This window comes from Vitis riparia, chromosome 9 (assembly GCF_004353265.1).
Source record: "Vitis riparia cultivar Riparia Gloire de Montpellier isolate 1030 chromosome 9, EGFV_Vit.rip_1.0, whole genome shotgun sequence".
NCBI classification, from domain to species: domain Eukaryota; kingdom Viridiplantae; phylum Streptophyta; class Magnoliopsida; order Vitales; family Vitaceae; genus Vitis; species Vitis riparia.
Window position 1 is genome coordinate 13,794,421 of NC_048439.1, and position 18,431 is coordinate 13,812,851.

General features: G+C 36.7%; 1 protein-coding gene across 1 annotated transcript in view; it reads right to left on the reverse strand.

The window, feature by feature from the left end:
- Positions 1-3,860: 3,860 nt before the first annotated feature.
- The window catches only part of LOC117922616 (ubiquitin carboxyl-terminal hydrolase 4-like), a 52,518-nt gene continuing 37,947 nt past the window's right edge, over positions 3,861-18,431 (reverse strand). Inside the window, exon 6 of the mRNA XM_034840782.1 lies at positions 3,861-4,455. Coding sequence (XP_034696673.1) covers positions 4,050-4,455 — 406 coding nt within the window. The 3' untranslated portion in view covers positions 3,861-4,049. The remainder of the gene's footprint in view (positions 4,456-18,431) is intronic.

The window sequence follows — 18,431 nt, forward strand, 5'->3', positions numbered from 1 at the left end:
TGGTGGTGCCCCCTTGTGTCTTTCATTTGGCTTCAATTAGAAGTGAGTTATGGATAGTTAAATGCTTTAACCAAGAGTTGATCAAATGTGTAGTTTTATTTCCCAATGGTCGCCCATACTGTATTTAATACTAATAACTAGTGAAGTGATCAAGTAGGCAATTGGTTAGGACTTTGAGAAATTGTTAGTTAGGCTTTCATTTATTACAAAAGGACTCCTTAACTCTCATTTTTAACTCTCTAACAACCCTACATTAATAATCATTTATTGTGAGAGTACCTTTAGTGCACCTTAATTAATGAACTCACATGTCCATTTGGTGCACTTCAATCCTATAGTTTCATTTTTATTCCTTAAGCCAAATTGCAAAATAGGAATTTGTACAAATTTATTACATCCTTGTGAGGAAAGAATCTAAGTGTGAGGTATCACTTAAGGATTCTCAAAAGTGGTGCCACTTGAGTAGTTGTTCAAAAGTGAGACATCTTTTGTGGAATTGTTGAAGGTCCCTTAAAACCAAGAATTCAAGTGTAAAGTTTGAAAGCTTAATTTGAAAGTGTTGATATAGTGAAACCTCAAGGTGGAATCAAAGCAAGTGGAAAATGAATATAGGTTAGGATTAAGCCAAACAAATATACTTCATTATTTGCAATTTCTCTTCCTTTCTCCTTTTATTTTGTTGTCTAAATTTTTTACAGTATTTGCTTGAATTGTCACTTGCAATCATCTAAGTTAAAATTTGTTCAAATCTTTAAAAAAAATGACTAACACCCAATTCATTCCCTCTCTTAGGTGTTTACCTTAGATTGGATTAGAATAAAAAAAAAATGCTTTTTTTTTTTATTGAAAATAAAAAATCATTTTAAACTATATAATTTGATATTTATATATATAAAAATTATTTTAAATTATGTGTACGAATATTATTGTCAATTATTTTTTTTTTCCCATTTTCATTCTTACCTAATGTTGAAATAAAACAAATGATAATTTCAATATTATATTTTTAGATGCATCCAAATACAAGAATTGAAATTAGCAAATGCATTTCTATTTAAGAAGAAATGAGAATAGAAATAAAATATTCATTTTCATTCCTCATTCTCATATACCAAACATGGTCTTAAGATATGAAAAGTAGTAAATGTTATTACAAGCATATATTCTTCATTGACTCTTTCTCCTCATAGCTTCAATTGTGAACCAAATTTAAATACTATTGAGTTGTGCACTAATAAATTAAAAAATCTTGTAATTTTAAGTGCATCCAATCATATCGTGTTCAGTAGAACAATGGGTCTTGACTATGAGATATTCACCTTTTAATGGCAAAGGAATATTAAAGCTTTGGCATGATGCTTACTAAGATGTATCATTTTCTTTCTTAATAGTTTGTCTAAAGTTCATTGCATTTAAGTAAATTTCAACATTTAGAACCCAAGATAAGTAGTTTTTTACCCGAAATATCAATGACAACAAGCTAAAACTGTATTATCTTAAAACTATATATTGAACAATTTAATTTTAATCTTATTTCAAATTATTAAAACAAACTTTATATAAAAATTTGTAAAAAAATGAGAATTTTTGGAGTTAAAATAAACAAATTATTTGATACTATTTCATGAAGTAAATAAAATAAAATATTCTAATTATGCTACAAATGCAACATATTTTATTACTACAAAATCATTTGAAATATGCAAAAAAATTATAATAATTAGGAAAGGTTAATATTATAATAGAAAATTGATAAATTAATAATTTTTGTAGATTATTGTAACATTCAAAACACTAATAATGTATTTGGGAGTGATTTTAGGAAGTGTTTTTAACCTTTCTAACACTTGAATGATAAAAATTTTCAAGTAGAAATATTAAAAGTGCTTCCTAAAATTACTAGCAAATAAACTCTAAATTTCATAATTTCTTATTATAAAAATAATATCAATAGTCTTGTTTTCATATCATCGATATGAAGTATTTTCATAATTATATTAAAACAAAATGTAAAAAGATGATGTTTACATAACTTTAGGCTATGAAATATTCTGAGGACAACTATGGCTATAGTGCCTTTAAAAGATTGTTAATTGACAACGTTATTATGCTTAACTTTTGATTATAGAACATAAATAAAAAGAAATAAAAATTGTCAGCACAACTTCTAGCTATAAGATAATGTAATACAATTTCCGTTAATAAGATAATAATTGACAAATTATAAACATCATAAAAACAAAATATGATGAAATACCACTTCTTGAAAGATCTTGAGAATAAGAATGTCTAAAGAATGCCTTCTTTTTATTAATCGGTATAATGGAGTGATTAAGGTAAGCAATAATTCTCGTTATAAACTCCCTATTTTCAACTAAACCTTTGTATTAATAACTCTTTGTAAAATAAATTTTAATAGAGAAAATTAAAAGAAAAAGAGAAGAAAGGTGAGAGAAAAAGAAGAAAGTTTTTTTCTTTTTGAAATTCATTAGCCAATATATCCTTTTTTATACATGAGAAATAGTAAATTATATTAAATTACTTTGTGAGAAAATTCAGAAAAAAATTCATTTAGTAGAAAATTAATCAAAATTTACCGAAATACTAGAAAAGAAACTTCGTGAAATGATAAGATAAACAATAATACTCATAGTTAATATTTTTTTTAAAAAAACAATATAGATTATAAAATTTGTAATGTTGGATAATAATCTTGCATTTTAAAGAAACATTTAATTCTAAAATTATATATAAAAGAAATGATGATATATTTACAATTATTTTTATTTAAAAACTTATGTTTTTTTTTACATTTAATTAATATATAAACCGTATAAAAATAACTTATTCAAAAGATTATTGTGAGTTTTTTTTTTGTTTTATATTTCGAACAATTAAATTATTGGAATCTAAAAAAAATAATTAAAATAATTTATTTATTAAGGTTTATAGAATTAATGTTTTACACAAAGATTAAAATATCGATTTTTGTGAATATATCGATAACTTGATTTTATGGATATATAAGGATATATTGAGAAATATCAATGAATATTTTGACATAAAATATTTTTATTAAAAAATATTAATAATTTTATTTATGAATTAATATTTGTCTTTATATTCTAAATGCATATTTAACACAATAATATTTGAATAAATAAAAGCACAATCCCATATTGAAACTTGGAAAGAAAACAAAGGTCTATAACCTCTATGTAAAATGGTGTCTTGTACAATCATAAGATTTGATTCAATTGCAATGAGCCATCTATTATAAATCTATCCTTTCTTTTTTAACTTTGAAAGAAAACAAAGTTCTGTAACCTCTTTTTAAAATGGTGGCTGGTAGAATCATATCTACCATGAATGGGATGGTTGATCTGGTGGGGCTTAATCCAACTCTTCATCTATTAGACAAAACTGAAAAATCATTCATGCCATGTGACTTATGTCAAGACTGGCTGGCGATATGTAGGGACATTTCAATACTTGGATTTAGGTTTAGAAGACACAAAGACAGAATGAGGTATGTACATCATTATATCAAAGGTCAAATTTGTTTGGTGGGTAACAAGGAACACCTTGCTTGCTGGAGCCAAAGTTCAAACCCCAGCTCCCGTCTTGCCCCTTTTTCAATAAAATAGGTTGCTGTTGGCCGCCATGAATTCGTTTCCATGACTACCGACGTCTGACGAACGAGATAGACTGTGACATAAATGAGAAGTCTCTTTATGGATTAAAATTATAAACAAACCATACCTGAAACCAGTCCTGTCATGAGAGCCATCACATTCTGTTTCTGTAATAGATTAAATGTTCATTTTAGAGCCCAAAATGCAGCATCTATGAGACTCTCCTTCTGTCATCATTTAACGTCCTTTTATTGCCAAAAACGAACACAAGTATGGTGCACTTTTACCATCCACTGTACATGGGAAACTTTTCAAGACTTGGGCACTAAACCCACATGCTATGAAGAAGGAAACAAGTAGAGGTTGAAAATACCCACTTCTATTAAGAAACATCATTAGAAAAGAATGCTCACTTCAGCCCTTGCCATTAGCAGCAAGGCTCTCATAAAACAGTATGTATCCATGATCTGTATTACTGGAATACTCTTGAGCGGATCCGAAGAAAGTCTGAACTGCAGACTCATCAATCATCTCAACATTTTCATCATCAAAGAACAACCAGTGGTTGTGGCTCTTCACAAGGCTGACGTAGTGCCCATGGTTGGGACCACTTCCCACATGAACAACAACAGCAAATAAGGTATACTCGGAGTCCACATCCTCCATGGAGTTAGCTAGTTTGAGCTCCAGAGGAAAGACAACACGGTATGACAGCTTCTTGTGCCGGCCAAGCTGCTCCATATACTTGAAACGTTTCAGATGAATAACCAGGATGTGAGGTGGCTTCTTTATCTTCATCCTCTTCTGGGCTTCTTGCAAACTGCATTCAAGGATGAGATAAACTTGGGAAACTTGGAGGTTTGACTAAAGAAAGCCATTGAACTAAGAGTGATGTAGACTTCTTTCATCAAGCCTTGATAAATGACTACAAAGTCCTACAGACTAAATCAGCTAAATCCCATTACTGTCAGCCAGGTGATCTTGAATTTTAAAAAACCAGAGAGAGATTCCCCTAGTCTAGCCAATTTAAACTGTAATCTGAAACTATAAATGATGCTTCCTATTCATGTTGCATTGTGGCTGCTCCTAATGTCTAATCAGCCTATTATTCCTGAAATAATTGATGCAGTTATAAAGCAAAACTAAAGGTATGAGAGTTATTTATACAACATAAAAATGCCAAAAGCCTGGAAATAGAGATGAAAATTGATATTCTGCGGCAAATAGATTGTCATAGAAATCATTTGAAGCTATAAATAAATAAATAAACAAATAAATATTGAGTCAGGTGGATTTAGTTAGAAGACAAACTAAAATGCACTCCATTTCACAAAAATGATGCAAGCAATAGTAAATTCCAGCACATTTGAGGGAAGAATGACAGTTAATTGAAACAAGCCTCCTGGACAAATCATCTACTAGATATGGTAAAATGCTGTATATAAACATGAAAGCCTAGGTTTCTTTTTTTTCTATTTTCCCCCTAGAATACCCAAGCATCTCTTTGTAGAGAAGTGGGAGTGTAATGTCACTTTCTCACTTTCTGTACAAGAAAAAAAAAGACTGTTAGAAATGTATTCTAGAGTTTAGCTAATTCTATATTAGGATAAGTTAGGACTGCAGTATTAGGGCCTACTTTATAGGCTGATTTATAATAATTATTTCTGTGTAGTTAACTTCCTAATATAGGACTCTTGTATATATATACATCAGCTAGGATGAAACCTAAAATAACCTACAGAATATAGGAGTGAATTTTCTGTCCTGTTTCACTATTGTGAACATGGTATCAGAGGAGGTTCAACTCTAACCCTAGCCGCCTCTTAGTCTTGGTGATCCTTTCTTTTCTTTTTCAGTCCTAGTTTGTTTGTTGTGAGGATAGATCGATCCCCTCTTGTGTGATTGATGACTTTGTGCCTCTGAGTTTGAGGTTGTGTGCCTTGTGGTAATTGTGTTTGTGATTCAAGATGATGGATAACATGTCTACTTCAGATTTGCGTGTTTCTGTTGGTACAACAGTGAAGTTTAATGGAAGAAATTATGCTCTTTGGTCCCAAGCTTTTCGTACTTTCTTGGGTTCCCAAGGTCATGACCATCATCTTGTTGATAAAATGTCAGATCCTAAGGATTCCAAGTATGCAGCATGGCGTCAGTCTGACTGTATAGTCAACACATGGATGTTGAATTCCTTGGAACCTGAGATTGCTGCCTCTGTTGGTCTGACATCAACTGCTAAAGAGATGTGGGATGCTATCAAAGAGATGTTTTCTAATGATGGTAATAATTCTCGTTCATTCTCTTTGTTTCAACTTGTTGATCATAAACAAGGTGAGAGGTCCCTTCCAGAATTCTTTGCTGCCTATAGAGGGCTTATCAATGAATTTCGCGAGCTTCTGCCTCTTTCTATAGATTTAGAGACTTAGAAGCGTCAATGGGAAAACCTATTTGTATGTGGTTTCTTAATGAATCTAAATGAGTAGTATAACACTCTTAGGAGTCAATTGCTTGGGGATGGTACCATGCCTACGCTTCAGTCTGCTTTCTCTTGCCTACAATTTGCTTCTCTAACCTTGTTCTCCCCTAGTGTGGATCTTGAGCATTCTGACATGGTTGCACATGGCCATGTGCGTGACACTAGAAAGGGCAAAAGTTGTGATCGATTATGTGAGTTTTGTCGTAAATGATTTTGATGAGGGTAATGGAGAAAATGGGTTTTGGGGCCAAGTGGAGGGAGTGGATATGGAGCTGCATATCGACTGCCAAGTTCTCGGTTTTAGTAAACGGGGAGCCAGCTGGTTTCTTCCCTAGCTCTAAGGGACTCCGGCAAGGCGACCCCCTATCTCCATATTTGTTTATCATGGGGATGGAGGTGCTGAGTGTCCTGATTCGAAGGGCTGTGGAAGGGGGCTGCATCACTGGATGTAGAATCCAGAGGGGTAGGGGGCAGGCTGTTAGCATCTCTCACCTCCTCTTTGCGGATGATGCCATAGTATTTTGCGAGGCTAAGAAAGAAGATATGACCTGTTTGAGTTGGACCTTATGCTGGTTTGAAGCTGCTTCGGGGCTGAGGATTAACTTGGCTAAAAGTGAGATTATTCCGGTGGGGGAGGTGGAGGAGATCCGGGAGATGGCTGTGGAATTGGGATGCAAGGTTGGGCAGCTGCCTTCAACCTATCTGGGGCTGCCCCTGGGTGCGCCAAATAAAGCTAGCTACGTGTGGGATGGGGTGGAGGAACGGATGAGGTGGAAACTAGCCTTGTGGAAGCGGCAATATCTCTCTAAGGGTGGTAGAATCACCCTTATAAAGAGTACATTGGCTAGCATGCCACTATACCAGCTGTCCCTATTCCGTATGCCTAAGACAGTGGCGAGAAGACTAGAAAATTTGCAAAGAGACTTCTTGTGGGGAGGGGGAAGTTTGGAGAGGAAAGCTCACCTTGTCAGTTGGGAGAGGGTGTGTGTGAGCAAGGAGAAGGGGGGGCTTGGCTTGAGGAAACTAGTATTCTTGAACAAAGCCCTCCTTGGAAAATGGGTTTGGAGGTTTGCTCATGCTAAGGAGGAAATGTGGAAACGTGTTCTTGTGGCTAAGTATGGACAAGAGGAATTTGGGTGGAGAACTAAAAAAGCAAATGGGGCTTTTGGTGTTGGGCTTTGGAAGGATATTATGAAAGAAGCAGATTGGTGTTGGAACAATATGGCTTTTAAGGTTGGAAAAGGCACCAAAATCAGTTTTTGGAATGACACTTGGTGTGGGGATGTGGGGCTGGCCAGGAGATTCCCTAATCTCTTTAATGTGGCTGCACAAAAAAGTGCCACTGTGGGGGAGTTATGGGACCAGACTGCTGGCCAAGGAGGCTGGAACCTTAGGTTTATTAGAAGGTTCAATGATTGGGAGCTGACCCGGGTTGACGAATTGCTACAAATCTTAAGGAGTCAAAGAATATCCTTGGAGGAAGACTTGGCTGTATGGAAGGGGGGAAAAAATGGGAAGTATGAAGTCAAGGATGCGTATGGGCTGGTGACCAGCCATAGCATCCCTATGTTTCCCAAAAAAGAAGTTTGGGTGGAGAATGTTCCTTCCAAGTTAGCGTTTTTTGCTTGGGAAGCGACTTGGGGAAGGGTTCTTACTATTGATAGGCTTCAAAAGAGAGGATGGCAGATGCCTAACAGGTGTTACCTTTGTGGTAGTGAGGAGGAAAATGTAAATCATCTTCTTATTCAGTGTACAGTGGCTGGAGTGTTGTGGGGGATGGTTCTTAGCCTGTTTGGAGCCCAGTGGGTTTTTCCAGAAACTGTTAAGGAGGTGATTATCAGCTGGAAGGGCTCTTTTGTGGGCAAAAAGAGGAAGAGAATTTGGAGATCCATACCGTTATTTATTTTTTGGACTGTGTGGAAAGAAAGGAATAGACTAGCATTTAGGGGGGGGGAGCTTGCTATACAGAAAATTAAATATTCTTTTGTTTGTAATTTGTGGGGGTGGGCTAAGTTGTATAATGGTGCGGAGTCCCGCTCCCTTATAGGTTTCCTGGAGTGGCTAGCCTCCAGTTGAGGGTTGGTGGGTTTTTTGTTTGTTTTTTGGTCTTTTGTTGTGAGGCCGTCGTCGCCTCGTATACTCCCTGTGTACCTTGCGGCGTTTGCCTTTGCTAATATATTTGTGTTTACGTATCAAAAAAAAAAAGTTTTGTCGTAAATGAGGGTACACCATGGATTGATGTTTGGATAAGCATGGTAAGCCTGATTGGGCTACCAAAGGTGCTAAGTTGTCCAATGTCCCTAAAGCAGCAGCTGTTACACTTGCTTCTAATGGATCTACTTCTTCTTTGGTTGTTCCTGAGGATGTTATTCAGATCTCTACAGAGGAGTATGATAGGTTGCTTCACTCTCAACCAAGTTCTATTGCCTCCTATGCCCTCTAATCAGGTACTAGGGCACTTGCTGCCTTCTTTGGTAATTCTTGGTTAATAAATTCAAGTGCATCAAATCATATGATTGGCAACTAGTGTCAATTCAACAACTTTACACCTTGCCAGTCTTTTTCACCAATTATTGTTGCTGATGGTTCTGTTTCTAATGTGTCTGGTTTTGGTACTGTTCATACCTCCTCTCTTGAGCTCAACTAAGTCTTACATGTCCCAAAATTGTCATTTAATATTCTTTCTGTTAATCAAATTACAAAATCTTTGAATTGTTCTGTATACCTTTCTTTCCTACTCATTGTATTTTTTAGGATCACCAAACAAATACAGTGATTAGACATGGCTCTGAGTCAGGGGGAGTCTACTATCTTTCTCATGATTCTTCGTCTGTTGCTGTTGCTGCTGGAGCTGTGTCTCTTTATTATTGGCATTGTCGGTTGGGTCATCCTAACCTTTCTAGGTTAAAAAAAGTTGTCTTTTAGTGAGTTTGTTTCTGAAATAAATTGTGATGTGTGCCAATTAGGAAAACATCATAGTGTCTTTTCCTTCTAAAGAAAGTCAAAGTTTACATCCTTTTGATTTAGTGCATTTAGATGTGTGGGGTCCTTGTCGTTATTCTACTGTGTTAGGTTATAGGTATTTTATTACCTTTGTGGATGATCATTCTAGGATGACATGGATTTACTTGTTAAAAGATAGGTCATCTGTTCTTGATGTATTTCAAACCTTTCATAGTGAAATAAAGACTCAATTTTCTTCTAATATTCGTGTGTTAAGATCTGATAATGCTTTAGAATATATGAAATATGATTTCTCTAATTTTTGTTCTTCTAATGGAATTATTCATCAAACATCCTGTGCTTATACCCCACAGTAGAATGGTGTGGTAGAGTGTAAAAACAGACATCTTGAGGTTGCTCACACCATTATGCTTCAAATGATTATGCCCAAATCTTTTTGGAATGATGTTGTACTTACTACAGGATTTCTTATTAATAGGATGCCATCTTCTACTCTTGAAGGTGGCATTCCTTTTAAATGTCTTTTTCTTGACTCTCCACTTTTTCCTCTTAGTCCTCATTTTTTTGGGTGTGTGCTTTGTTCATCTTTTTGAGACCGGTATGGATAAGCTTTCTCCTAAAGCTGTTTGTTGTATTTTCTTAGGGTATTCTCGCATACAAAAAGGGTATAGATGTTATGATCCAATGGCTAAAAAGATATTTGTTTCTATAAATGTCACCTTTTTTGAGTTTGAATTGTTTTTCAAAGTTTCTACTGACAAACTGTCTGTCCCTCTTCCTACTCCTATGTATACATCTATTCCACCTTCAAAACCCTTGCAGGTTTACACTAGGCAAAAAGCTTTGCAAACCCCTTGTGCTCGCAAGCCATCTCCTACTCCCATGTATTCTGCTAGTGATTCTATTGATTTGCCAATTGCTCTCTAAAAAGGCAAACATTCTTGCACTCAAAATTCCATTGCTAGTGTTGTTTCCTTTTATCGTCTTGGTTCTTCTTTTTGTTGTTTTGCTTTGTCTTTGTCATTTGTATCTATTCTTAAGGATTACCAAGAGGCTATTCAAAATCATAATTGGAAAAAGGCTATGGATGAGAAGTCAGCTCTTCTTACTAGAGACACCTAGGATTTGGTACCGTTACTTGAGGGGGTTTGTTCAGTTGCATGTAGATGGGTTTTTATTGTAGAGTACCATCCCAATGGTTCTATTGAGAGGTATAAAGCACGGCTGGTTGCTAAAGGGTACACACAGACATAGGGTATTGACTTCTTTAAAACTCTCTCTTGTTGCTTTGCTAAGCTCTGTTCGTGTACTTATATTTGTGACAGTCAATAAAGATTAGCATGTATCAACTAGATATAAAGAATGCATTTCTTTATGGAGATTTGATTGAGGAGGTGTATATGGAGCAACCACCTGGATTTGTTGCTCAGGGGGAGCCTCATTTGGTGTGTAAACTAAAGAAGGCTATTTATGCTTTGAAGCAGAGTCCTAGAGCCTGGTTTGACAAATTCAACCATGTAGTCTTTGCTAGAGGATTTAGGCGAAGTCAGGCTGATCATTCAGTCTTTGTGTGACATAGTTCATCTGGCATTGTGGTACTTATTGTATATGTTGATGACATACTCTTATCAGGTAGTGATGTGACTGGTATTGAAGAAACCAAGAAATACTTGTGGCAATAATTTGTTACAAAAGACCTTGGTAATTTGAGGTTTTTTCTTGGTATCGAGGTTGCTCATGGTAAACAGGGTCTAGTGCTATCTCAAAGAAAGTATGCGACTGATCTTCTACAAGAAACAGGCCTATTAGGGGCAAAACCAGCAGATGTTCCAATGGAACCTAACCTAGGCATGTGGAAGGAGGATGATGACTTTGAGGACAGTGCACAGTACAGACGGCTTGTTGGGAAGCTTATTTATCTAACAGTGACCAGACCAGATATTGTGCATGTCATGGGACTAATTAGCCAGTTTATGGAAAAACCTAAGAAGTGTCACCAGGAGGCTGCTTGCAATATTTTGAGATATATTAAAAAATCTCCAGGAAAAGGGCTATGGTTCAAAAAGAACAAACATAAGAATTTAGTAGGTTTTTCATATGCCAATTATGCTAGTGACAAAGGGGATAGATAATCCACATAAAGTTATTGTACTTTTGTAGGAGGTAATCTAGTAACTTGGAAGAGCAAGATGCAGACAGTTGTGTCTAGGTTTAGTGCTGAAGCCAAATATCGCGCCATGGCTCATACCACATGTGAACTGATATGGTTAAAGGCACTTCTTGAAGATTTCAGTATCACATATACAGATCCTTTTCCTATGCATTGTGATAATCAAGCAACAATTCATATTGCGAGTAATCCTGTTTTCCATGAACGGACAAAGCATATTGAAGTTGATTGTCACTTTGTATGAAATGTTGTCACCAGTAAAAAGATTTGTACTCCATTTACACCTTCAAAGGACCAGGTTGCTGATATGTTCATCAAGGCCCTTAAGAAGGATGACTTCACTAGATTGAGTGACAAGCTTCAAATGATGGACATTTATGCTCCAGCTTGAGGGGAGAGTATTAATAATGTATTCTAGAGCTTAACTAATTCTATATTAGGATAAGTTAGGACTGCAGTATTAGTGCCTACTTTATAAGCTGTTTTATAGTAATTATTTCTGTATAGTTAACTTCCTAATATAGGACTCTTGAATATATATATATATATATATCTCAGCTAGAATGTAACCTAAAATAACTTACAGAATATATGAGTGAATTTCTTGTCCTGTTTCACTATTGTGAACAAAGACAAACAGTGACAATGCCTTAACAAGTTGTATTGATGCTTTACATTTATTTTTCCAATGATCAAGAGGTCCAGCACTAATTCAGTAGTTGGATTTCTTTGCGACAGAAAGAGAATCATGTCATTAGAGTTTTAGAAGTTTTTTCCCTGACATCAACCATCAGCAGGACACCTAGTTCAGTTTTAGTATATTCATTGTTTAGTATATTCATTTAGTGTCTCCTTTTTACCCAAGTTTATCAAACTGGGAAGTTAATTGGCCTAACCATACTTTTGTTGGGCTTTACATGAACCATTTTCATTTTGGTGTTTTCTGTCACTTCCAATATTTTTGGAGGATTGTCTAACTGTTAAGATAATCAATATTGCCATGTACTGGGGCATTATCAATACAAGGACCATTTTCCTGAACATTAAACTGTCACTAAATTTTAAATCTAAATAATTAACATGGTTTGCAATCTCACAAACCATTTGACTATATCCTTTCATCCAATGTAAACATTTATACCTAAAATTTTAAATAAAAACAAAAAGGTAAAGGAAAAACAAATTGTCAATACTAATGAAGATGAAAAGAAAAAGGAAGAAATTCATCTACATAAAAAATAAAAGTAAATAGTACTACCATTAATGCTTACATTTGAAAGTGTAGACCCTTAAAAATTTCTAAGTTCATAAACACACACAAATATCAGTGGAGAATTTCACTACGGATATTCTACAACTTTAGCAGAACAACAAGCAATTCTTAGCAACAAGGAACATAGTGTAGTACCACAGACACCTCATTTTGCCCATAGCTAAATGACCAATAACCACATGTTAAATCCTGATAATAAGAACCAAAAATGGCCTTTCAGTTTTGACTCTCTCATGAAGTGTTCTTTGCCTAACTAATCTATGGAATGGAAGCCAGCTTGAAGCATGAAAATCCCTAAAATGGTTAAGATTAAGGTTTAGATGCTCTTAACAATTTTTCCAATTAAGTATCCACCGTTATATTGTTCTACATAGATAACTTGTCTTTTATGGCTTCTAGATGGTTTTAAGTTACCGTCTCAAGTTAAAAGTTGAGCCATCATTATTTGATCTGAGAAAAAAAAAAAAGCTTTGGTGAAAACTGTCTAAGATGTGTATGTGCTGGACAGCCAAGTTTTAAGGCCTATATCCTTTTAATCGGAATAAGTTAATTGTCTGCTTAGAATTGAAAGGATCATTGGAAGAATTTTCATGACCATCTGGAACCCAATTTAGATTTATACTCCTGCGATTAAGTAATGTACATAACTGTGCTGAAGCTGACATACATACTATTAATATTTTATTATATAGTATTCTCCAGACAAAATGAGAAAAGATATCCCTTTTCATAGGCAAACAAAAATTATATGGAAAACATCAATGAAAAAAAAGGCACACCTAAATGCTCTGGATGTATACAAGTGTGCCAAATGGAAAAAGAAAAAAAGGAGAAAGAAACCAAAATTTTCCCTCCCCATATTTCAATACTAATCAGTCAAATAGATCTAGAAAAGACATGGAATTCACATGCATGGACCTCTTAGCATACAGTAGAAGAAGTGCAAAAACATTTAAATAGCCTCATTACTGTTCCAGATTTTCAAAAGACTCTATCTCTGTATGGTCACAAATAAGCACACAATGGATCAGCCCTCTACACCTACCTCCACTTTTTCTCCACAAACCTCCCTTTCCAGCTCAGCAGAGTCTCTTTTACTGAAGATGACAATACACATTCCACCCTAAAAGCGAAAATAGTAGGTGCCACAAGTCCCTTGTTTTAACACAATGAAGAAGGAGGTGACTGAGTATTTCTTCTTCCATTTTGCAGAGAAAGCAATAACTTGCCCATACCTTCCCTCATACCACCTCCCATCCAAAGAACCCCATTTTTGTAGGAACCCAAGATTCCAAGCCACTTTCATAGGAAAATCACCTTCTTCCTCTGGTTTTAGAAAAAGTATAGAAAGATTTGACTGAAAATTTTTCCTTCCCTTGAGTCGTTCCAAACCAGACTATCCAATACCTCATCACTGTATATTCTTTGATCCTTGTGAGAAAATCCCCAACCACTTCCGACGGCCAATCACGGAACTGATGAGAAAAGAGATCAAATATGGTAGAAAAAGAAAAAGAAAATGAGCAGTAGAGATTCTTGATCATAGACTAACACCAAACTTGATTCACAAGGGGGCTCAACCTTAACATCAAGTACTTAGGACTTTTTGAGGCTCTTGGTTTGCAAGAATAGATTGTATGTGTATCAAAGCCATCTTAGTTGTTCTGAGAGGAAAGGATGAACTACCAACATTCAGGGGAAATGTATCAACACTAGCGCATTTAATGTCTCACTGATGATGATGGTCACTAAGAGTCCCTACAAAAGAGAATCCATTCTCCATTCTCCATTCTCAAAGGATAATCAATAAATCACTACACAAAGAAAGCCTCATGTTCGTTATTACAAGATTCTCCTTGGAATGATTATTAGACTTTCAAAACAGCCTTCCTACTCCTGAGGTGGCTCTATCCACCCCTCAAACTCAGACATCTCACCATCCATGTGACTACCCCCTCTTTAATTAAGAACCTTCCATCAACAATAGGATCTCATTAAAATACAATTTCAATAGAAGTTTATTTATTGGATAACTAAATTTAGATAATGTTTGGTAAATCAACTAAATTTAAACAATTTCAGCTTACTGACAATTGACAAAGGAGGCAAGGAAGACCGTGGTGCGATCACTGCAGAAAACCAGGGCACACCAAGGAGACTTGCTGGAAAATACATGGCAAACCAGCAGATTGGAAGCCATCTCATCGTCAGAATGATAGAGAGAGTAGAGGGAATCTTGTCTCAGATGAAGATAATTCAGCACCCTCTGAATTGAGTCCCTTCAACAAGGAACAATTGGAACTTCTACAATAAATGATCAATCAATCATAACAGGGTGTGACTACCTCCAATTCTCTCATTGGGTCTGGAACCTTAGCCCAAAAAGGTAATTTTCTTAACGCTTTAAATTTGAGAAGAAAGAATCCAAGCACATGGATTGTGAACTCAGGAACTTCAGAGCATATGACAGGAGATGCTTCAAGTTTTCATAAATATAACCCCTGTTATGATAACTTTACTGTTTGAATAGCTGATCGATCTCTCTCAAAAGTTGCTGGTACAGGTTCTGTTGTTATTTCAAAGAACCTAACTCTCAATTCAGTTCTTCTTGTCCCAAATTTAGATTGCAATCTATTGTCAGTTGGTAAACTCACACATGAAAAGAATTGTGTTACTAAATTCTTCCCAAACAATTGTGAATTTCAGGATTTGGATTTGGGGAAGATGATTGGCAGTGCTGAGGTGTGTTCGAGACTCTATATTCTCAAGGTCAGTGATTATCCTGAAGAACAACCTCAAAAGGCAGGCTGTTAGAAACGTTCTCTTTCAGTTTCCAGTTCAAATAACAATAGTGTTATCATGCTATGGCACTATCGTCTAGGTCATCCAAGTTTTATTTATCTCAAATGGCTTTTTCCTTCATTATTCAATAAAGATTCTAAGTGTCATGGACTTAGGTTCTTCCTAAGCTTATGTGTGGCACTTAGACAAGCCAAGACTCTTGAACTTGCTAAGTCAGTCTTACCCCTGATGCTTAACTTGCTAGGCTAAGATGCACACGACTCGAAAGCTAGAAGGTACACATAGGCAGCACTTAAAAAATGAAATCTTTATTACTCTCAAAGGATGTTTACATGGCTTTTGGAAGCTCACTTGCTTGGTGCCTTAGCCAAATGAAGGTCTCACCTATTTATAGGCACCTTAGGAAGTCTTTGGAATCTTTTTTTTTTTTGATAAGTAAATGAATTTCATTAAAAAAAAAGGGGGGAGAGACGCTAAAATAGCGACTCTAAGTATACAAAACCTATACACCCGCCATCAAAGGCCAAAAGACAAAAAGCTTATTGCCACAAGCCTACTTAGAACCCAAACAATCAATAAAGTTAGCTATAGTTAGGGGGCAATCGTCTATGAACAACTTAGCCTCAGCCCATAAAGTAAGACTAAAAGATTGTTTCAATCTTTGAATTGACACCGATTCATCCTTGAAAGCCAAACGATTCCTCTCCTTCCAAACCGTCCAAAAAATATGAAGAGGAGCAGCTCTCCACACCTTCTTGCGATTTTTGCCCATGAAAAAACCATTCCAACTCAGAAGGGTCTCTCTAACTGAAAAGGGCAAAACCCAAGACACCCCAAATAAGGCAAAGAGAAGATCCCATAACGCCCTCGGCCTGGAACAATGAAGAAGGAGGTGGTTTATGGTCTCCTCTTTCTCAAGACACATAAAACATCTATTTGCCAAGGCCCATCCTCTTTTCTGGACTAGATCCAATGTTAAAGCTTTGCCCCACGTGGCCTCCCATGCGAAGAAACTAATCTTGGGCTGCACATTCGCATTCCATATAAAGCTTGAAGGAAACAAAGATGAACCACCCGCTTCAAGAGCTATGTAAAGAGACTTGACCGAGAATTTACCGCTCTTGGTTTCAGTCCAAGATACCGTATCCTCCACATCCTCAATAACTCTTTTACTCTGAATCCTCTCCACAAATCTTTCCGCCTCCTCAACCTCCCAGTCATTGAACACTCTTAAAAAACAGGGGTTCCAACCCCCCCAACCCCCCTCAGCCAAGGGATCCCATATATTTGCCACCCACGCTTCCTTCTCAACCGTCAAAGCAAAAAGAGAGGGAAAGGTCATACACAGAGGAGACTCCCCACACCATCTATCCCTCCAGAAGCTCACCCTTCTCCCATTACCAACTATGAAAGCCATCCTATCACTCACCAACTTCCAATCCGCCCTAATTCCTTTCCACAAACCCAAACCATGAGCCTCTCTCACTTCCCGCGAGCACCATCCCCCTCTAGCTTCTCCATACTTCCCTCTAATCACTTGATTCCACAAAGCCTCTCTCTCATTTGCGAAACGCCAATTCCACTTAGCAAGAAGAGTCTTGTTAAGGAGGGAAAGGCTTTTGACCCCCAAGCCTCCTTTCGCCTTGCTTAAACACACCAACTCCCATCTTACTAAGTGGGGCTTATGTTCCAGATTGCCCCCACCCCATAGGAAATCCCTTTGGATTTTCTCTAATCTTCGTCTAACTGAGCTTGGTAAGCATAACAATGACATTAAATAGATGGGTAAATTCGATAAAGTACTACGAATGAGAGTCGCCCTTCCTCCCTTGGACAAGTATTGTCTCTTCCACATAGTTAACCTTCTTCGGAAGCGCTCTTCCACTCCATCCCAAACTGTGACTGACTTAAAAGGAGCACCCAGGGGCATCCCCAAATAGGTGGTTGGAAGACTACCCAGACTACAACCAAACTCCTCAGCAAGATCATCCATACTCTCCACCCTCCCTATTGGAATTAATTCACTTTTTTCCAAGTTTATCCTCAATCCTGAAGCAGCCTCAAACCACATGAGAAGCCAACTGAGGTAAGTCAACTGATCTTGTGAAGGTTTACAAAACACCAATGTATCATCAGCAAACAAGAAGTGGGAAATTAGGACCCCTTCTTTGCTCCAACCTTTTACCCTACAACCAGATAAAAAATCTCCCTCTATTGCCCTTTTAATGAAAACACTAAAGACCTCCATAGCAATGACAAAGAGGTAGGGGGAAAGGGGATCGCCCTGCCTCAAACCCCTGGAGCTTTGAAAATAGCCCGTAGGGGTTCCATTGATCATCACTGAGAAGCTTGCAGTGGATATGCACCACCGAATCCACCGAATCCATTTCTCCCCAAAGCCCATTTTCTTCATGATTGTGAGAATAAAATTCCAATCCACTTTATCATACGCCTTCTCTATATCCAATTTGCACAAAATGCCGCTCTCATTATTCTTAAGGGTCGAATCAATGACTTCATTGGCTATCAACACTGCATCTAGAATTTGTCTACCTTCCACAAACGCCCCTTGAGCTTTGGAGACCACCTTTCCAACCACTTTTTTTAGCCTATTGGCTAATACCTTGGCCAGCCACTTGTACAAGCTTCCCACCAAGCTTATAGGCCTATAATCCCCTAAAGCTTCAGCCCCTGCTTTTTTTGGAATTAAGACCATAAATGTTGCATTTAGGCTTTTAACAAATTTGCCATTTTCGTAAAACTCCTTAAAGAAGCTCATCACATCAGCCTTCACGAAATCCCAAGCAAAAAGCCAAAAGGCCATAGAGAATCCATTTGGCCCCGGGGCTTTATCCCCATTACAGCCCACTAGGGCGTCAAACACCTCCTCTTCCATAAAAGGAGACTCCAATGCACTAACGTTCAAAGGCTCTAACATCTCAAACTGCAGCCCAGATACAGAAGGTCTCCATTCCCCCAGGTTAGACAACAACGTCTTAAAAGCATTGGCGATAATCTTGGATGGTTCCTTACAAATCAAGAATATTCTAAAAACTTCTACATAAGTCTATGTACAAGCCTATGTACAAGTGTATACATGAGACCTCTAGAACT